Here is a 22,893-nt window from a genome sequence, read left to right as displayed (position 1 = left end):
ATAGCAACTTCTATAAAACATTTGGATAGGTACATGGCGAGGAAGCATTTAGAGGGATATGACCAAGTGCAGGCAATTGGAACTAGCTGAGTGGGCCCAGTAGTCAGCATGGACCAGTTTGGCCCAAAGGGCCTTTGTATTAGGACCTGCTGTGTTACTCTGACTCTGTAACTGCAGTTGGACTGAGTTCTGAATTCACTTCTCTTAGCTTCACATTCTCCCATTTACAGTTCTCTTCTGGGATTGCAGTAAACCAGCCCTCAACATTGTCATGGCCTTAGATTAAAGGGGAACAAAGAAGCCCAGCACTGAACAATTCTTCACTTGGCAAATTGTTATTAGTGTTTATGGGTGAATTAGGCTCAAGCCTATTTATTCCAGCGTGGATTAGACTTTTAAAAAATTAATGACAGACTGACAGAATGTTTGACTCAGCCAGAACAAAAATGTGTAACAATTGGAAGTGAAATCAATGCCTTAGTGCTGAACAGATTTTGGATGAAAATTATTTAGTTATTACCTAAACATGTATTAACACTAACTTCATTCATGGCCTGATCCTTCATATGTGAATATTCTAAACATTTACAATCTCATTCAATTATGCACACTCTTGGAGATAATTTTCAGTAGAAAAGCTATACTTCAGAAAAGCCTTGATACATTTTATTGCAGATCAAGCTAAATTCAAAGGAGAATTTGTATAAATAAATCTGCAATTTGGGGCATCTTTTCAATCTGGAGTTTATTTTTGACAAGTGTCAAAGAAACAATTTGGTTTGCTTTAATTGTCCATGAATGAAAGCTTTGAAATGAAACAGGATTCTTTAGAAGGGAGAGGATTCCTTTAAATTACTTTTTTGTTGTAGCAAGATTAGCGATGCCACAGCACATAAATCATGAGAAGAAAGTGCCTGTAACAGCATGTTTCTCAATTGTGAACAGCACAACCTCTTTTCAGTTTAGATGGGGAAACTGTGCAATTTAGGGAAGTAAGTCTTTTATAATGCATAGTGGACAATGGTCAAATTTTTGATTCTTAATTTACAGACTTATCATCATTCGTAACTAAAAATGTCAAGGAAATAGAACATGTAATGAATGTTGGAAACCAGACTAGATCAGTGGCATCCACCAATATGAATGAGTACAGCTCAAGATCTCATGCCATTTTTGTTGTCACTGTGGAGTGCAGCGAACTTGGACTGGACGGTGAAAATCACATCAGAGTGGGCAAGTTGAATCTGGTTGATCTTGCTGGTAGTGAGCGTCAGAGCAAAACTGGAGTCCAGGGAGAGCGTTTGAAAGAAGCTACTAAAATCAATCTTTCTCTTTCTGCTTTGGGTAATGTAATATCAGCTCTAGTGGATGGTAAGAGTACTCACATTCCTTACAGAGACTCAAAACTAACTCGCCTGTTGGAAGACTCCTTAGGTGGTAATGCAAAGACAATTATGGTGGCCACTATTGGCCCAGCATCCTGCAATTATGAAGAGAGCTTAATAACACTGAGGTATGCCAACAGGACCAAGAATATTAAAAACAAGCCAAGGATTAATGAAGACCCCAAAGATGCTTTGTTGAGAGAATTTCAAGAAGAAATTGCACGATTGAAGGCCCAGTTGGAGAGAAGAGGGATGTTGAGCAAGAAAAGAAGAAAAAGCCAAAGGAAAATCATTCTGGAAGGTGAAGAGATAACAGATGAGGGAGAAGAGACTGAAGATAACATTGAAAAAGACATGGAAAATTACCTAAAAGAACAAAAAGAGACATTGGAGAAAGAAAAGGTAGCAATCCAAGATGATCATAATTTGGTGGCAGAAGAGAAACAGAAATTGTTAGAAGAGAAAGAAAAAATGATGGAAGATTTGAAGAAGGAGCAAGAAGCCACAGAGCAGCTAGCAGCCAAATTTAAGGTAGGCCAGTAAACAACAACGCTGTTAGATTTGTGCATTACAAACTTCAAGGCTATTGGATTTTTAAGAACAAACGTTACTAAAATTGAATTTTTCCACAGGTTAATGAAACATAGAAAGTGTTGTTTGTTAACCTGTATTTGTTCTCACATGTCTACAGTATGGATAATTTTAAAGGAGTTAGGTGTTCATTGGACATGATATTAAGCTAAGATAGTATATGTTATGGAGGAACCATGAGGAGTAGCTCAACCGGCAATGACCACTGACAAAAGCTGCCAAGAAGGCAGTTCAGGATGCAGAGCCAAGGACCTGCCTTTGGGTAGAGCTCAAATGAATTAATGAAATGAATAAATATTAGAAGATACAGTATTTCCAAATGCAATATTCTATTTCTAAATACAACCTTGTAAATTTTTAGTGATGGATTATGTATTTAATCCCTGAGTGACAATATGAATGTTTGTCTTCAAGTTCAGATGTAAATCCATTGGAGCTTCACATTCAGGGGTTTATCACATTTCTTCAGACAGCTGAATTCATGATGTGGTCATCTACACACTATTGCTTATTTCACTGTAAAATGAGCTCTGTTTACTTAACAGTACATTTTAAAATTAGACTAATATACAGATTCAAATTGTTTATGGTTTGGAAAAGTTGTGTTCCATTTGTTCAGTAAGTTTGTGATATGCGCTTTGTGATTTATGATGGATAATTCACTCTGGCTAGAACTTTTTTTGTAGCAAATAATCAAGGACAACAAAGGTGCATTACTCTGCGTCCTCTTCTTACAGCCCACTGTGAGCCAGTGTTACATTGTTTCTGTTTTACACTACGATTCCCCAGGTTACAGCAAGTAACAAAAAAATGCCTTCTGTAGAATATAACCCTGTATAGTTTTGAATTATTGTTATGTTCTAAGAAATTAATTGCTGTTACTCAATGGCTTCTTTTCTCAAAGGAAATATCCATGATTGCTTTCTACCCGATATATCCCCTCAGAGTTCAATTTCTAAAAATTCCACTACAAAAATGTTGAAAGGAAGAGAATTGTAATATTTTCGAGAGTAATAACTCAATCAGGTGTTAATAGGTAAAATCTCAGGCTGCAGTCCAGCTGTAGCATGGGATCCAATGCACCACACGAGTAGCTGACAAATTCTGAAGCATGTCTTGGCAATCTTTTAAAAAAAGGGCATTCCTACTTTCTTAAGTGGTGTTTGTTTGTAATGTACTTTATCATTAGATTAAGATTTCTGGGAGGTGTAGGATGAGCAGAGGCCTTTAGAGCTGATAACCTCCTCAGCCCCACCAGCATTAGCAAGAATAGTCTACCATTCAAGTACCATCATGCCCTTAAATGCTGACCATTAGGTTCTTGAGCTGTCAGTGGCTAAGAAGTCCTGAACAGAGGTTTGTGGCCTCTGGAGGCCCAAGGACCCTAGCCGTGAAGACCAAGACTGGCCAGAAAGTAAACATTTCTTTGGGGAATGGTTGCAACATGGAAATCACTCGGGTGAGGATTCTTTCTGTGGTCAGCTTCTCTTTCCATTTAAGGACCTATTTGGCCTAGATTGGCACACCACCACAATCAGACAGAAAGGCCAAGATAACAAAGTGTGGGGCTGGATGAACACAGCAGGCCCAGCAGCATCTCAGGAGCACAAAAGCTGATGTTTCGGGCCTAGACCCTTCATCAGAAAAGAGTGATGATGGGTCTAGGCCCGAAACGTCAGCTTTTGTGCTCCTGAGATGCTGCTTGGCCTGCTGTGTTCATCCAGCCCCACACTTTGTTATCTCAGATTCTCCAACATCTGCAGTTCCTATTATCTCAGACAGAAAGTCCACTCTGTTTCCCCTATCAAGTAACAGGCACTTTTCATGCTTGCTGGGAAGGCACAGGCTGGTGCTGGTTTAGGCTCTGAAGTGGCTGTTGATTGACAACTTGAGGGCTTTAATTGGTGTCTGGTTGTAAAGATTGCTAATGGACATTCCGGCCCAGAGTTTAGTATTTGACTTGACAGAGAGGAGACGGGATCCCCGGTCATTTACCCTTTCCACCAGTTGCCCTGCCGCTTCGAGGGAGGGAAAGATCCCACCATTTGAGTTCATGTCAACCTATGGCTAATTTCCCAAAGGTAAAAACAACTAGTAAAACAGAGCCATAAATATTGGAAATAAAGGTACTGGCACTCCAATTCAATGTCTACATGACAAATCAGATCATAATATATCATTCAGAGACAGCAAGGTGTGGAGCTGGGTGAACACAGCAGGCCAAGCAGGAAAGCTGACATTTCGGGTCTGGACCCTCCTTCAGAAAATTGTTATCTCAGATTCTCACTTACGAGGAAAGGCTGAGGGACTTGAGGCTGTTTTCATTTACGAGGAAAGGCTGAGGGACTTGAGGCTGTTTTCATTTATGAGGAAAGGCTGAGGGACTTGAGGCTGTTTTCATTTACGAGGAAAGGCTGAGGGACTTGAGGCTGTTTTCATTAGAGAGAAGAAGGTTGAGAGGTGACCTAATTGAGACATATAAAATAATCAGAGGGTTAGACAGGGTGGCTAGGGAGAGCCTTTTTCCTAGGATGGTGATGGCGAGCACGAGGGGGCATAGCTTTAAATTGAGGGGTGAAAGATATAGGACAGATGTCAGACGTAGTTTCTTTACTCAGAGAGCAGTAAGGGAATGGAACGCTTTGCCTGCAACGGTAGTAGATTCGCCAACTTTAGGTACATTTAAGTCGTCATTGGATAAGCATTTGGACGTACATGGAATAGTGTAGGTTAGATGGGCTTGAGATCAGTATGACAGGTCGGCACAACATCGAGGGCCGAAGGGCCTGTACTGTGCCGTAATGTTCTATGTTCTGTGTTCTCCAGCACTGGCAGTTCTTACTGTCTTATAATATCTCATTTGCTAGTTTTACTGACTTTTCCTTCTGGATACTGATTTACTGGTAAAACATTGCTTCATTCCATGAACGTAAAATGATCTTAATCTATAGTGATGGGACGAGTGATTTTCTTTCTGGTTTAGATAGAGACTTGAACAGGAAACTTGAAAGCAGGTTTCTCCCCAGTGAATATGTTCTAGTTCAGACATGTCCTTACCTGAAAGGAGTTTGGAATTGATTTCAGGTATGCTTCACACAACAACTGTCTATGTTTTATGAAGGAATGAGTAAAAGTAATTAATGTACATCAAAAAAACATCACTCTTGCTTAGAGGAGACTTACTTTTCTCTGTGATTTTAATGATCTGTTTTCACATTAATCTTATTGGTTGGAGCATATGGAATTCTACGGAAATTGGAACAAATTATTTGTGTGTAGTAACAGCTGCTTTATGCATAAATATGACTTGGCTCAGCCACACATTCTGTAATAAAGTCAGTGGGTTTGGTGGTGCAGTATGTTTGTATTATATACTGCTGACATTTTCAGTTCCATAAATTCATCTCAATGCATAAAATACACAATTCTCAAGTGAAAGACTGACCGTATTAATAATGATAAAAATGCCTCAGTACTTGAGATCAATTGATCAAATGCTTTTACAAAACAATCTTCATTGAGTGCAGACTCCATTACGCTTCTGCAGAACCACAAAGAATTATTAAGAAACCTGAGGACAGTAAATATGTATTTGTATGGACCAAGGACATTGACAAGGTTGTTGCAAAGGATGGGGGAGATACCTTCTACTAAATTCGGACACATTGAACTGATTTTTCTATTCTTCAACATTATTGAATGTCGTAATCTGGTAATATTGGATATCAAGATGCAGTGTGATGGAGTTGGAAGATGCAGCATTCCATTCTTTGCCCAGGCACACAGAGTTGAGTGGAGGATGTAGTTTTTTGTGGAAAATGTGATATATGTACTTGTCTGTCAGTACCTGGCCATGACACAACTCCCTGCAGATGATTGAAGAGACTTAGAAGCAGCTGTAGCTGGAAACTTCCCAGTGGTTGCCAGGGAGCCAATAACACATCTTCCAAAGCAGCCAGAATGGATTTACTAGCCTGGAGCTACAGTTCCAAGCCATGCAGTAATAACCTCAGCCGTTGTGGCTCAGTTTTTGTTTGGTCCATTTTCAGTTCTTTCGAAGATACCTGCACATCCTCACAGTCCCCCGTCTGTTCCAGGAGGTGCCTACCTCCATCTCTCAGCCTGGACCAGCAGCATCAAGAGGCTGCCAGGGACAGTGCATACAGAAGCAGTCAATGAGGATGCCACATGTGGGAAGACTGCACTAGTGAACATACGCCTGGCAGGTGTGGCCTCAGGACTAGTCCTGACATCAGAGTCCCAAAGTCCATGGTAAAATCCAACTAATGTTACCTGTGGAATGTCAGATAACATAAACCTGAATTCCAGTGTGCAATTTGATGCCTTCCGAGTTGTACAGTCTGCACAAATTTTCTTTTTACATTTGTAGTCACTGAGTTGGTTTCATTTGAATTATTGATGAATGAACTTTGAGTATGGGCCTTTTATCATGGAAATCACTTTTAAGTTTATCTTCCCCCTGCTTTAAGTCTTTCCATGTCCTATTCTCCAGCTAATAGAATGGAGACATCTCTTGCATTGTGGCTGACGATGAATGGTGTGGTGCACATTGTCATTTCACTTCACTTATCTTCCATAGTCAGGACTGGGAAATCATGATGAGAGTATTTGTGGAGTTGCTAGCATGAGCCTGTAAAAGTTGGGAGTCATTCGCTAAGCATTGATCCCAGGCGAACGAACAGTTTGGCACAGAACGTTTTGATCTCAGTAATTTGTAATGCCGGCATTCCACTCTCCAGCTGAAGATGTTACGACTCTTGCCCCCACCCCGTCACTCCTTCTCCAGCCATCCCCGATCTTGTCAGGTCATCTTCCATCTGAACAGGATTACAGCCTTGTTAACATAACTTGTCATTCACTCTATATTCCTGAGCCGTTTACTGAGGGCCATCATATGGTAAGATTCTGTGCTTGGACTGTGTGATGGAGTTGTACAATGCTGCCTTCCATTACGTGTGTACAGTGCTGAGTGGAGGATGGAGCGGTTGTGGATGTGATGGCTATTCTTATTTTTCAGTATCAGACCACAACTCAACTCCAAACATTTGGTTGAAGAGCGTTAGAAGCAATCATTTGCCATTTCAAATGTGGGGGCTTGGAGCTCTGGTCTTAACTCCTGGAATAAAGTTCTCAAGTGGGTGTGGCCAAGACCACCTGACAAATTATCCTGACCTCCGTGACCAGAAGATTTTCACTTCTGAATCTCACCTGCTTGCTAGTTTCCCAGCTGAAGCTGTAAGATTGTGGGTTTTGGAGCCACAGATACCTAATACAGGCTGTCGAGTATTGAAGGCAAGTGTAACGTCGTCTATTAAGTTTATTAAAAAGCAACAGTTTAGACTTTAAGCATTGAGTAAATAGACAAGAAATGGAAAGAACATGTAAAAGTTGGGAGTCATTCGCTAAGCATTGATCCCAGGCGAACGAACAGTTTGGCACAGAACGTTTTGATCTCAGTAATTTGTAATGCCGGCATTCCACTCTCCAGCTGAAGATGTTACGACTCTTGCCCCCACCCCGTCACTCCTTCTCCAGCCATCCTCGATCTTGTCAGGTCATCTTCCATCTGAACAGGACTACAGCCTTGTTAACATAACTGTTGCAAAAACAAGCCAGGTGTGTCCTCAGTGGTCAGTAAGCTGAAATTTTTTTAAAGCTTGTATGTAGTACCCACATTTGGTGGTCAAGTATTTCAGTTTAAAAACAACCGGGAGTGCAGCTTTATACTTTAAACGCCCTAAGGGAGTCCCCAGTTTACAAGCATTCAACTTACAAATGCTCAGTATTATGAACACAATCCCACACATTGTCAAAATTTAAAAACCCAACTTAAAAAAAATTTCCTGTACTTAGAATAGCTGCTTTCTGTTGTCCTGCATTGTGTTCCAACTTTCACAGAAATCAACTTGTGAACGGACTCCAGAACTGAACCCATCTGCATCTTAGGAATTACCTGTACAAGCTTTGCTTGTTATATTGTTACTGAAAGCTACTTGAAGGAAAAAGTATTCAGTTATTAGTTAAAATACAAATACAAAGATTTGGGTAAGAGTAAAAGTTGCATGTGAAGATGAAAATGAGACCAGTCTCTAATACCGTTCTAGGCCTACCAACCTTAAAATACCTCTTTCTGAAGCGAAGAGAATGAAGTGAAGAAGGTGAAGTTTGAAGTTACATTCTTGGAATGGGTTCTGTACCCAAATAACTGGAGATTGTTTCCAATGATGGACGATGCACAATAGGTCCTGGGAGTGATTGTGGTTGGCCCCTTTGGTAGCCTGGTTCAGGACAGGAATCCCTTGAACATTTTGTTGTCTTGGATGACTTCCTAATCTCCTTGTTAAGAAACATTTGCAGTTTCAAGAAATCTCTTTCCTAGATTTTAGATGTTTCTTCACTAACTGAATGTCTTCTGGCAGCTTTTATCAAAGTAGCTGCAAATATTAAATTTGATAAATCATTCTTCCACAAAATGAAACCAGTTATTGCAGAATTCCTTGTGATGTCCAACTGATCTCCCATTTAACACTGCAGAATCACACAGTCCTGGAATCCTTAAATTATTTGATAACCATTCACGTTTGACTCTTATAATAACACAGGTTTATTGTCTGCTTTAGTTGAATCCTTAAGAGAAGTCTTGTGGCTTTCTGTAATAACACAGTGTACAGCTGGAGGAACATAGCAGGCCAGGCTTCTTCAGAAGGGTCCCGACCTGAAACGTCAACTTTCCTGCTCCTCTCATTCTGCCTGTCCTGCTGTGTTCATCCAACTCTGCACTGTGTTATCTCTGACTCCAGCATCTGCAGTTCTTACTAAGTCCATGTGGCTTGTAATAGCCATTTTATAAGATTCTTCATGTCTATTTTAAAGACGGTTTAGCTTCCTGTTCCATACATAACTACACAATCATGTTAGTACTTCATAGCTAGTGACTGGCTGTTTATCCCATGTCAGTCACTGGTTTGAATTTTTCTCGCTAGTTATACAACTAAGTCACTAAGTTATACAAAAACAAAAAGAAGATAACAAAGAGAGAAATGAGGAAGGAGAGGATCAAATATGAAGGTAGGCTAGCTAGTAATATTAGAAATGATAGTAAAGGTTGCTTTCAATACATCAGAAATGAACGAGAGGCAAAAGTAGACACTGGGCCGCTCCAAATTGATGCTGGAAGGCTAGTGATGGGAGATAAGGAAATAGCTGAAGAACTTAATAAGTACTTTGCGTCACAGTGGAAGATGTGAGTAGTATGCCAACAGTTAAGGAGAGTCGGGGGCAGAGTTGAGTATGGTAGGCATTACGAAAGAGAAAGTGCTAGAAAAGCTAAAAGGTCTAAAAATAAATCTCCTGGCCCCAATGGGCTACATCCTAGAGTTCTGAGGGAGGTGGCTGAAGAAATAGCGGAGGCTTTGGTTGTGATCTTTCAAAAGTCACTGGAGTCAGGGAAAGTCCCAGATGATTGGAAAATTGTAACCCCCTTGTTTAAGAAAGGATCAAGGCAAAAGACGGAAAATTATAGGCCAATTAGCCTAACCTCGGTTGTTAGTAAAATTCTAAAATCCATCGTTAAGAATGATATTTCTAAATTCTTGGAAGTGCAGGGTCAGGTTAGAACAAGTCAGCATGGTTTTAGTAAGGGGAGGTCATGCCTGACAAACCAGTTAGAATTCTTTGAAGAGGTAACAAGTAGGTTAGACCTGGGAAACCCAGTAGATGTTATCTATCTAGACTTCGTTTGATAAGGTGCCGCATGGGAGGCTGCTGAGTAAGATGAGGGCCCTTGGTGTTCGAGGTGAGCTACTGGCTTGGATTGAGGATTGGCTGCCTGACAGAAGGCAGGGAGTTGGGACAAAAAGCTCTTTTTTGGAATGGCAACCGGTGACAAGTGGTGTCCCGCAGGGTTCAGTGTTGGGGCCGCAGCTGTTCACTTTATATATATTAATGATCTGGATGAAGGGACTTGGGGCATTCTGGCGAGGTTTGCCGATGATACGAAGTTAGGTGGACAGGCAGGTAGTACTGAGGAAGTGGGGAGGCTACAGAAAGATTTAGACAGTTTAGGAGAGTGGTCCAGGAAATGGCTGATGAAATTCAATGTGAGCAATTGCGAGGTCTTGCACTTTGGAAAAAAGAATACAGGCATGGACTATTTTCTAAATGGTGAGAAAATTCATTAAGCTAAAGTACAAAGGGATTTGGAAGTGCTAGCTTAGGATTCTCTAAAGGTTAACTTGCATGTAGAGTCCATGATTAAGAAAGCGAATGCAATGTTGTCATTTATCTCAAGAGGGTTGGAATATAAAAGCAGCGATGTGCTTCTGAGGCTTTATAAAGCTCTAGTTAGGCCCCATTTAGAATACTGTGCCCAATTTTGGGCCCCACACCTCAGGAAGGACATACTTGCCCTGGAGCGTGTCCAGCGGAGATTCACACGGATGATCCCTGGAGTGGTAGGCCTAACATACGATGAACGGCTGAGGATCCTGGGATTGTATTCATTAGCATTTAGAAAGTTGAGGGAAGATCTAATAGAAACTTACAAGATAATATATGGCTTAGAAAGGGTGGACGCTGGGAGGTTGTTTCCATTAGGCGGGGAGTCTAGGATCTGTGGGCACAGCCTTGAAATTAGAGGGGGTAAATTTAAAACTGAAATGAGACACTTCTTCAGCCAGAGAGTGGTGGGCCTGTGGAATTCATTGCCATGGAGTGCAGTGGAGGCTGGGACATTAAATGTCTTCAAGGCAGAGATTGATACATTCTTGATCTCACAAGGAATTAAGGGCTGTTGGGAGAGTGCGGCTACTTGGAGTTGAAATGCCCATCAGCCATGATTAATTGGCAGAGTGGATTCAATGGGCCGAATGGCCTTACGTCCACTCCTCTATTTTATGATCTTATGGTCTTAAGTCACCCAAGTTAAGTTAACTTAATTGAAACATATAAAATAATCTGAGGGTTAGTTCGGGTGGATAGGGAGAGCCTTTTTCCTAGGATGGTGACGGCGAGCACGAGGGGGCATAGCTTTAAATTGAGGGGTCAAAGATACAGGACAGATGTCAGAGGTAGTTTCTTTACTCAGAGAGTAGTTTAGGGAATGGAACGCTTTGCCTGCAACGGTAGTAGATTTGCCAACTTTAGGCACATTTAAGTCGTCATTGGACAAGCATATGGATGTACATGGAATAGTGTCGTGTAGGTGGGCTTGAGATCGGTATGACAGTTCGGTACAACATCGAGGGCCGAAGGGCCTGTACTATACTGTAATGTTCTATGTTCTTTGTTGTCACCCAAGTTGTCAGTATGGTCACCTCTCCCCTGTCAATCACGATAACCCCAGGTCAAGTTTTGGAAACCCTTGTGCTGGAGACCATTTGGTTGTCTCCTGGAGACACCTGTGTAGATAAAGTAATGCACAAGGTTCAGAAGAATCCACGATGTCTTCAAAAATATCTATAAGAGTAGATGGAGTGCAGTCTTTGTGATAACTGTCCCTACCTTCTTTCAGGTCTCTGATTACTTCGAATTGTTTGTATATTTATAAAGAGAAAGAAAGTTAAAGCTATACCAATAAATACCAGAAGTAAAAAGATATTTTGTCAAAGCTTTTCATCTTGTACTCACCAGGATACTTTGCAAGAATAACAATTAAAGGGGAAAGCCAACATTCACACTTCATGAGAAGATTTTACTGAATGGCTGGCAAGTGGGCAATTCCCTGAGCAATTGGAGTCAAACTACCTCAGCTAAAATTTAAAAAAGGGCTGGCTGTTACCTGCCAATCATCATTAATGGATATATTCATTGTGATAGTCCTCCACCAGTCAGAGTCCAACTAGCAACAGCATTTTCCCCCCATTGAGTACACATGTTGGTTTTGCCTGAAATCAGAACTCATGTGAAAAGCCCTGATGCATGTAAGATGAAACTTTTGGACAATATATTATCTTTTTGAGAAATATTCACATCCTGTACTACCAAACAACTGATTCCATAGGAGTTCTACACTGTTCCCTAAATACCATTTGTTGGGGTTTATTATTTTGTACAAAAGCAGCAGCTGGCAGAATGCCACAGTTTGGAGAAGAGAACATTGCTGCTTCGGGACCTGCTTTTGTTCTATACTCTTTTAATGACCTGGCAGTAAAAGCCACAACCACCTCTCCCTTCCAGTTGACAGTTCAATATAATGGGCCCTGATGACATTATTGCAGATTTCAGGGATCCCATCATTTTTCAGAGTCTTTCCTATCTGCTCAGAAAGCAGTTTAAAGCACAAGCATGTGAGTTTTTTTACAAGACATTTCCAAAATAAATCACAGAATAAAAAATAACAGAAAAATCAAAGCATGTATAGCACGGAAGGAGGCCATTCAACTATTCACCACATTGGATCTGTTCAAATATACCTCTTCTCCCTCTATTTAGTTCTTTTAACACTTCTCTTTCTTATGCTAATCCACCACTCTGTTTAACTGCCACTGGACTACATATTCATCAATATTTCTGGAAAAACATTCTATTTCCTAATAAAATTCATTTCATAAAAATGATGTCTACCTTAGTTTTTCTGTTGTTAACTTTTAATTTCTGCAATTAAGTATTGATTCATCAACCAGATTTAACAACTTAACCTGTCAAAGTCCTTTGTAAATCTGAAGTTTCAAATCTCCTCTTAATTCTTTAACAATAGGAGCCGTAATTTTGTTGTTTTGTGTTCTTAACTTTAGCTCCTGTTCCTGCTACCATCCAAGTGAATCTCTCCTCTGCTTTTATAATTGGTTTGACATCCTTCCAAAAGGGGGATATCCAAAACCAGATGCAGTTTTCTAATTGCAGTCTAACAAAATGTTTCTACAGTTTAATAGAATCATAGAATTGGGCCATTTGATCCATCATGCTGGCTCTTCCAGGTGATATCCTTTGTTCAAGTTCTTCTGCTTTTATCCCCAGCCCAGAAAGTTTTTATGAAAATTTATCCAATTATCTTTTCAAAGTAATGATTGAATCTGTTCCAGGATTATTTGAAGCATTCCAGATCATCGTAATTCTGATGTAAACTTTTTGCATTCCTTATGTCACTTTTTAGCCATTTACCTTAAATCTGTTGGAGTTGGGAGGTCATGTTGCAGCTGTGCAGGACATTGGTTTGGCCACTTTTGTAATATTGCGTTCAGTTCTGGTCTCTGCTATAGGAGAGATGTTGTTAAACTTGAAAGGGTTCAGAAAGGGTTTGCAAGGATTTTGCTGAGTTTGGAGAGTTTGAACAATAGGGAGAAGTTGAATAGGCTGGGGCTTATTTCTCTGGAGTGTCAGAGGCTGAGGGTTACCTTATAGAGGTTTATAAAATCATGAAGGGCATGGATGGGGTGAATAGATTGGTCTTTGATTCCCAGGGTAGGTCTTTGTCCTATGAATCTATGATATAAATCATCAAACATCTTTTGAAATTCTATATGCGCAACAATTTTTCGTCAATATATTCTACTATTTCCTCAAATAATGTTACAAGTTAAGCAAACGTTTTGTTTTTCTGACCTGTGCAGACCTAATTAACACACATTGAGTCATAGAGTCACATGGCACAGATATAGACCCTTCAGACCAACTTGTCCATTCCAAACAGGTTTCCTAAACTGAACTAGTTCCATTTGCCTGCATTTGGCCCATATCCCTTGAAACCTTTCTTATCCATGCCCTGTCCAATTGCATTTTTAATGTTGTAATTGTATTTGCCTCCAATACTTTCTCTGGCAGCTAGTTCCTACACACACCACCCTCTGTTTGAAGAAATTGCCCCTCAGGTCTCTTTTAAATCTTTCTCCTCTCACCTTAAACCTATGCCCTCTAGTTTTGGACCCTCCTACCCTGGGAAAAAGACCTTGGATACTCACCTTATTTATGCCCCTCATGATTGTACAAACCTCTATAAGGTCATCCTCAACCTCTTACATTCCAGGGGAAAAGTCCCAGCTAATCCATCTATGGATTTTTTTATTCCAATGCATTGTCACTGGATACTTAACATTAAAGGTGCTGGCTTAAGTATTCTAGAGTTACTGACGTTACTCCTGTAACAAACTATTGTTTTAAGACAGGTATTTTGTCCTTTTTGTGAAAAGAGGTTGAGGCAGAGGCGCAGAGCAGTCTGCTTCAGTCCAATAAAGTAAACAGCTTGTGAGGTCTTTGGTTTTTTTAAAAAACGTTAGAACAATAGAAGTGGCATGAATAAATAGGGTCAAGCTCCCATGGAACCAGGAATATTAGTTTTAGCTTTCAGTATCTGTTGGTTTGTGAAAGCTGCTACATTTTTCTCATTCTCCCGCTCGCATTCTCGCAGACTCTCTTGCTCTATCTCTTGCCCTCTCTTGCTCTGTCTCGTTCTTGCTCTCTGTTATAGCTAAAAGCTGGGGTTCTCCTTCTGCTGTTAGAATTGCATGTGAGACAACCTATTTTACTGAGATTGCCTTTGCCAAGGGTGTGTTTATGGGATGTTACTAGATTGGAACATTAAATGAGTGGTTTATTATTTTGAGTTACAGTTACAGTTAAGCCAAAGTTTTTTGTTTTGCCTGTATTTTAACTATAGTATAAAACAAAAGCTTGTGTTTTGCTTAAAGTCGAGAAATTTTTAGCCCAGTCGAATTGCCTCTGAATGAAAAGCCTTACACTTAAGAAAAAGAAAGGGTCTAGGCTTCCTTCTTAATATATTTTGTGGGGATTTGGTCTGACATATAACATTCCCTTCAGTCTTTACTTGACCAGTTTGTTATATTGATGAAAATTCAGTCAAACTTCCATCTCCAAGAATGTTGGTAAGATGATGGTCAGAGACCCTAAAACGACTTCCATGATTTCCTGCAGCAATCTAGGATTGAATCTGTTACAGCCTTTCCACTTAAAGTTACACTATTTATTCTGTGCCTCTGTACAGCTATATCGATCCCCTGTAACGACTCAATCTCTTCCACTGCACCAAGGAAACTCAGACTTATTATTTATATCTTCTGTTCCTTGATTTTTCATAAGATTTCTTTATAATTTGATATTTAGCCATTTATAAAAATGTAATTTGTTTAAATGTTTATAATATCCTTTACTGTTTCCCCCTCATATTAATTGTCAGTCTTCATATCCTGTCAGAGCCCTTTAATTGCAGAATCATACAGCACAGCAGTAGCTAAATCAGCCCATTGTGCCTGTGTGGATTGTTAACAATTATACAATTGGTCATACTTCTGTACTATTATCCCATAGCCCTGAGAACCATTTTCAAGTCTTTAATCATCTTTTTTCTCCTATCATTGCTATGGAATTTATTCTGTTTTCAAACTTCATTCACATTGCCTGCTAGTTCACTTTTTAACATTGAATTTCAATTTTGCTGTGTTATTTACTATGCTGAATTAAAATTACAGACCATTCAATTCCATTTACTCCAAAAACACTAAATTACAGTGGCCAACTGCACTCTGGTTGATTTCTGTTCCTGCTAAGAGCCTGGATTGGCAATATTTTTTAAAACATTCTCATTTTCATTTGTAGCTCACATGCAAAAAATGTTGACTTTTGCTGCATTCTGATTCTTTCATGCAAATACTGGCTATTTAAAAGACTCTCATTGGTTGTACATTGGCTTAGTTGCCTGATTTATTTCCAATTTATCTGGATTAATTCCCTTGCCATAGCGTTGAAATTGATTTCTCATCAGCTGAGGGCTTTATACTTGTCTGTTCTGACCCTTTTTTTGAATCTTTCTGGGGATGTAAGCGTTGCTGACTCAGCCAACAGTTTTACCTACTGCTACTTGTTTGGAGACTTTTTTTCTGTTTTTCACTATTTACTTCTGTTGTGAAGTTGGTACAGTGCATGTCAATTTACAGGCAGGACACGTGAATTTGTGTGTAAAATGATAGTGGGGAACTGTGTGTGGTTTAGACTTGGAGATTAAAAGAAATGTCTTCAGGCAGCAGCAAATGCGCAGTTCTTGAAATTGAAACAATTTATCAAAAGGCTGTACTGTTAGCAGGAAAAACCGCATTTTTACCAAGTCCACAGACTTTTGAATTTAGCCAATTATTTTAAACCAGGCCATAGATACCAAAGCCCATTCAAATTTAAACCCGATCGTTTTGACAACCTTGGACCAATCTTGTTGTAGGAAATTAACAGGCCATCAAGGGTATAAAAGGCGAGGGCATTTGGAAATTGAGTTGAGAGTGAGCTGTCATCTGTTATGAGAACAACTCTCAACAGCCATCAGCTCTGAAGAAAGAGAAAACCACTGGTTCTCACAGATATATCTAAGATCTCAGAGTAAGCACCAACTAACTAAAGGTACTAAAGCACTCTTAGCTAATATTCCTGACACAAGAGATTGATGGAGAAAGCATTCCTGACTGGAGGACAACAGTGAAGGCAAAGAACGTTCTGAAAGATTTATCCTGGTTGTAATTTTAAGAGCGTAAGCTTTATTTTTTTTCTTTCACTAATTTTGTTTATATAAGTTGGACTTGTGTATGGATTGGAACAACATACCACTAGAATTTTGTTTAATTTGGAAATAGTTAAGGGGGAATTGTTCAGTTTGTTAGTAGCTCCGTTACTTTGTTCACTGTAAGTGTCTATTTCCAGAAATGGATACATAAATGTTGAGGAAGGGAAGGCAGGAGTCAGAGATAGACCAGGTGAAAGTGAGGGCAGGGTGGAAATTGGAGGCAATTTTCAACAATACCTCAATTTCCTGGAGCAAAGACTGAACCATCCTGACCCACCAGCACTCTCCTCCGCTTGGCTGAGCTCGTCCTTAGCCTTAACAACTTCTTCTGTTTTAACTCTTCTCATTTTCTTCAGGTGAGAGGAGTTGCTATGGGTACTCACATGGGCCTAGCTTTTTGTAAAGTACATGGAACATTCTTTGTTCCAGTCCTATTCTGGCCCCCACCCACAACTCCTTCTCCAATATATTGATAATGTCATCAGTGCTGCTTCCCTCTCGTCTGGACTTGGTAAACTTCATCAATTTCACCTCCAGTTTTCACCCTGCCCTCTCTTTCACCTGGTCTATCTCTGACTCCCTTCCCTTCCTCGACCAGTCTATTCCCAGACTGGCCACTAATATCCATTACAAACCCACTGCCTCCCACAGCTACTTGGACTATATACCCTCACACCCCACTTCCTGTAAAGACTCCATCCCATTCTCTCAGTTCCTCTCCCTCTGCCACATGTGCTCAGGTGAGGCCACCTTCAACAAGAGAGCCTCTGAAATGCCCACCTTCTTCCTCAACCGAGGATTCTCCACGTCCGTTGTCGACAGAGCCCTCAATCGGGGCTGACCCAACTCCCGCACTTCTGCCCTCACCCCTCCTCTTCCCTCCTGCAGCAACGATAGGGTTCTCCTTGTCCTTACCTACCATCCCACCAGCATCCACATCCAGAAGATCATCAGATGCCATTTCTGCTACCACCAGACACACATACCTCTCCCCTCCCCTCCCTTGCCTGCCTTCTGCAGAGACTGTTCTCTTGGGGTCACCCTGGTTCATGCTTCCTTCACTGCTCCCCCTCCTCCAAAACCTCCCCACAGTCCCATAGCACCTTCCCCTGTAACCGGCCAAGGTGCAACACCTGCCCATTTACCTCCTCCCTCCCCAGTATCCAAGGGCCTAAACATTGCTTCACCTGGAAGTTACATTTCACCTGCACTTCCCAGAATCTAGTCAACTGCATTCACACAATGTGCTCACAATGTGGTCTCCTGAACTTTGGGGAAATGAAGCGTAGACTAGGTGACTTCTTCACAGACCATTGAGATTCTGCCTGCAAAAAAATGCCTCGTTAAAGTTGCCTGCCCCTTCAGTGCACCACACTGTCCCCTGGTCAATATCTCTCTCGCTGTAGTGTTCCAGCAAAACTCAATGCAAGCTGGTGGAACAACACCTCGTTTTCCACTTGGGGACCCTGCAGCCTTCTGGAGAATATATTGAGTTCGATAATTTTAGGGACTAAACTCTGCCATGTTCCAGCCTCCTAACTAATATGCCAGGCCTTGTTACCACATAGCCTGCATTACACACACCCTGTTGTTAGTCACTAACAGTTCTCATTAACAACTGCTCCCCCTCCCAGCCTGATTGTGAGCAATTCCTTTTTCTGTCCAACAGCCTTTCTTGCGGCTCTATCCTATCATTTACACCCTACCCCATCCCCCCACCCTTTTTCCTGCATATAAACTGATGTTTTTACAGCCACCATCAGGTTTTTAAAATTCATTCGCGGGATGAGGGCACTTTCTTGCCCAGAGGGCAATTGAGAGTCAGCCACATTGCTGTGGGTCTGGAGTCACATGTAGGCCAGACCAGGGAAGGATGGCAGTTTCCTTCCCTAAAGGACACAATGGACAATAGGTGCTGTAGTAGACCATTCAGCCCTTTGAGCCAGCACCACCATTCATTATGATCATGGCTAATCATCCACAATCAGTATCGTGTTCCTGCCTTATCCCCATAACACTTGATCCCATTAGTAAACCAGATGGGTTTTTCCAACAATCGACAATAAATTCGCAGTCATCATTAGATTCCTAATTCCAAATATTTATGGAATTCAAATTCCACCATCTGCCATGGTGGGATTCAAACCTGGGTCCCCAGAACATTTTCTGGGTCTCTGGACTAGCAATCCAGTGATAATACCACAAGATTATCGCCTCCCCCTTGGAGTCCTGAGGAAGGGTCACTAGACCCTGAAATGTTAACTGTGTTTTCCCCTCACAGATGCTGCCAGACCTGCTGAGCTTTTCCAGCAACTTTGTCTTTGTTCCTGATTTACAGCATCCGCAGTTCCTTTGGTTTTTATTAATTTCATAGCCTCTTCTTTTCCCTAAGACAAAATCAGCCTGTAGTAGTTGCATTGCTATAAACATTTCAGTCGTTCAATATAAATTAGTCGGTATATGCAGAAGGTGAAAAAGGCAACATTTGTGCCAATCACTACCAACTTAGGGAAAGCTCGTAAGTAGTGGAAATCTTCGCTTACCAACTTAACTGAAAACATTGAATGGTGGTAAATAGTGTTTTTTAGCCTGGAGGATGGTAGTGTTATAAAGTGGGAGTTGACCCCCCCCCCCCCCCCAACCCCCTGATAGCTAAAACTGAAATACCCAGACAGGAGCCTCTTACCTTTGACCTGTTAGAAGGTATAACCTGCATTTTCTGCAGCTCCTAGTAGTTAAATAAAATAAAACCTTGACACTCCCTTCACAATCAACAAGTAACAATTTATTTACCTAACTCTAACAGGCTACTAGACTAGGTGGGTTTGAGGTTCACAAGGAAGAGGTATTAGAAATCCTTCAGAGGGTGAAGATAGATAAGTCCCCTGGGCCAGATGGGATTTATCCTAGGATCCTTTGGGAATCCAGGGAGGAGATTGCCGAGCCTTTGGCATTGATCTTTAACTCGTCATTGTCTACAGGAATAGTGCCAGACGAGTGGAGGATAGCAAATGTGGTTCCCCTGTTCAAGAAGGGGAGTAGAGACAACCCTGGTAATTATAGACCAGTGAGCCTTACTTCAATTGTTGGTAAAGTGTTGGAAAAGGTTATAAGGGATAGGATTTATAATCATCTAGAAAAGAATAAATTGATTAGGGATAGTCAGCATGGTTTTGTGAAGGGTGGGTCGTGCCTCACAAACCTTATTGAGCTCTTTGAGAAGGTGACCAAACAGGTAGATGAGAGTAAACCGGTTGATGTGGTGTATATGGATTTCAGCAAGGCGTTCGATAAGGTTCCCCACAATAGGCTATTGTACAAAATGCGGAGGAATGGAATTGTGGGAGATAGAGCAGTTTGGATTGGAAATTGGCTTGCTGAAAGAAGACAGAGGGCGGTAGTTGATGGGAAATGTTCATCCTGGAGAGCAGTTACTAGTGGTGTACTGCAAGGGTCGGTGTTGGGTCCATTGCTGTTTGTCATTTTTATAAATGACCTGGATGAGGGCGTAGAAGGATGGGTTAGTAAATTTGCAGATGACACTAAGGTCGGTGGAATTGTGGATAGTGAGGAAGGATGTTGTAGGTTGCAGAGAGACATAGATAAGCCGCAGAGCTGGGCTGAGAGGTGGCAAATGGAGTTTAATGCGGACATGTGTGAGGTGATGCACTTTGGTAGGAGTAACCAGAAGGCAAATTACAGGGCTAATGTTAAGATTCTTAGTAGTGTACATGAGCAGAGAGATCTCGGTGTCCATGTACACAGATCCTTGAAAGTTGCCACCCAGGTTGACAGGGCTGTAAAGAAGGCAGACAGTGTTTTAGCTTTTATTAATAGAGGGATTGAGTTCCGGAACCAAGAGGTTATGCTGCAGCTGTACAAAACTCTTGGTGTGGCCGCACTTGGAGTATTGCTTGCAGTTCTGGTCACCGCATTATAAGAAGGATGTGGAAGCTTTGGAAAGGGTGCAGAGGAGATTTACTAGGATGTTGCCTGGTATGGAGGGAAGCTGTTATGAGGAAAGGCTGAGGGACTTGAAGCTGTTTTCATTAGAGAGAAGAAGGTTGAGAGGTGACTTAATTGAAACATATAAAATAATCAGAGGGTTAGATAGGGTGGCTAGGGAGAGCCTTTTTCCTAGGATGGTGATGGCGAGCACGAGGGGGCATTGCTTTAAATTGAGGGGTGAAAGATATAGGGCAGATGTCAGAGGTAGTTTCTTTACTCGGAGAGTAGTAAGGGAATGGGATGCTTTGCCTGCAATGGTAGTAGATTCGCCAACTTTAGGTACATTTAAGTTGTCATTGGATAAGCATATGGACGTACATGAAATAGTGTAGTTTAGATGGGCTTGAGATCGGTATGACAGGTTGGCACAACACCGAGGGCCGAAGGGCCTGTACTGTGCTGTAATGTTCTATGTTCTAGGTAAACAAATTAACTAAAGTATTAACAAACAGAATAAACCCCTTCTGACTACTACCTATTCCCGGATAAAACAAGATTCTAATGGTATGCTGTTCCAGTAAATACACATCCCACTTGAGATAATTCCAAAAAGTCGGTAGTCTGTCAAAATTACAGCCAGGTTACATGTCTTCTGGCATGCTCCGTGCCTTCTCTGTCAAATGTGCTGTCAGGAACTCCCTCCCCTTCAAATGTTTTGTTGGGTCCACCTTCTCTGTCAGGAATATTAACTAGCTGTGCAGTAGGTACCTTTTGATTTAGATGGTGCCTTCAGTAAAACCTAGACTGAGAGCTAGTGATTCTGTCTTGATAGCTGAGAGCCGTTACTTCTTGCAGATGACAGTTCACTCTCCTGATTTTCTAACTGCCCTCTCCTTTTATACCCTTGGTAACAGATCAACACTTCTTTCAACAGGAATAGTCCTATCTTGTGAAAACTATCAGAGTTAAATTTAATTGGTTTTTGGCATCTGAGTGCCTGGTTCAAATTATTTGGCTAAATTCAAAACTCGTTTTGATGATGAATCAAAACTGCTGCTTGACCTGTACATCCTTTTGACACAGATGTTTCAATTCCAGTGTTCTGTGCGCCTGTGAAACCACAAGCTGCTGCTCACGGACATTATTTTTGAATCTCTAAGCATCAAAAAATCACCTTATCTTCAAAAGAGACCATGTACTGCTTTCCCCCTAGCATTTTACAAACACCAAATTCTAACACTCTGCCTTCCAGTCTACAAATACTCTACCCAACTTCGCAACAGTAGGCAGTAGTGTTCTCTAAGGATCAGTGCCAGAACCCCTGTTTTCTGAATATGTAATTGACTTAGATATTGATACAGCATAAAATCGCAAAACTTGACTACATTGAAAAGGTTGAAACAGAGATGGTAATACCCATTGATTGCAACAGGACATGGGTAGGTTGGTGGAATAGGCAGACAAAGGGTAATTGGAAACGAATGCATGGTGAGGTGATGTGTTTTACCAAAAGAAGGTGGACAAGGCACTTATAGATATAAATTGCATAGTTTAATTATATATACAGGAACATGGGACCTAGGATTTTGTGTACATATTTGAATGTGACAGGACATACTGAACGAGAGCAGTTAGCAATGCTAATGGGATCTTGAGCTTCTTAAATTGAGGCACCTAGAATGAAAGCTTTGAGCATGCCAAAGTGTGAAGCTGGATGAACACAGCAGGCCAAGCAGCATCTCAGGCCCACTGACTCCCACAACTACCTAGAATACACCTCCTCCCACCCACCCTCCTGCAATAATTCCATCCCCTATTCCCAATTCCTCCACCGCATCTGCTCCCAGGATGAGGCATTCCACTCCCGCACATCCCAGATGTCCACGTTCTTCAAGGACCGCAACTTTCCCCCCGCAGCGGTCGAGAACGCCCTTGACAGCGTCTCCCGCATTTCCTGCCAAGCATACCTCACACCCCGCCCCCGCCACAACCGCCCCAAGAGGATCCCCCTCGTTCTCACATACCACCCCACCAACCTCCGGATACAACGCATCATCCTCTGACACTTCCACCATCTACAATCTGACCCCACCACCCAAGACATTTTTCCATCCCCACCTTTGTCTGCCTTCCGGAGAGACCACTCTCTCCGTGACTCCCTTGTCCGCTCCACACTCCCCTCCAACCCCACCACACCCGGCACCTTCCCCTGCAACTGCAGGAAGTGCTACACTTGCCCCCACACCACCTTCCTCACCCCCATCCCAGGCCCCAAGATGACCTTCCATGTCAAGCAGATGTTCACCTGCACATCTGCCAACGTGGTATATTGTACCCGGGCTGGCTTCCTGTACATTGGAGAAACCAAGCGGAGGCTTGGGGACTGCTTTGTAGAACACCTTCGCTCGGTTTGCAATAAACTACTGCACCTCCCAGTTGCAAGCCATT

The 22,893-nt window shown here is 41.5% G+C and overlaps 1 protein-coding gene across 2 annotated transcripts in view; it reads left to right on the top strand.

The window, feature by feature from the left end:
- LOC125452933 (kinesin-like protein KIF3C) overlaps positions 1–22,893 on the top strand; it is a 216,121-nt gene that overhangs the window by 4,650 nt on the left and 188,578 nt on the right. For both annotated transcript variants that reach the window (XM_048531919.2, XM_048531920.2), the window contains exon 2: positions 1,051–1,916. In XM_048531919.2, coding sequence (XP_048387876.1) covers positions 1,051–1,916 — 866 coding nt within the window. The remainder of the gene's footprint in view (positions 1–1,050; positions 1,917–22,893) is intronic.

This window comes from Stegostoma tigrinum, chromosome 4 (assembly GCF_030684315.1).
Source record: "Stegostoma tigrinum isolate sSteTig4 chromosome 4, sSteTig4.hap1, whole genome shotgun sequence".
NCBI classification, from domain to species: Eukaryota; Metazoa; Chordata; class Chondrichthyes; order Orectolobiformes; family Stegostomatidae; genus Stegostoma; species Stegostoma tigrinum.
This window is presented reverse-complemented; position numbering and strand designations above follow the sequence as displayed.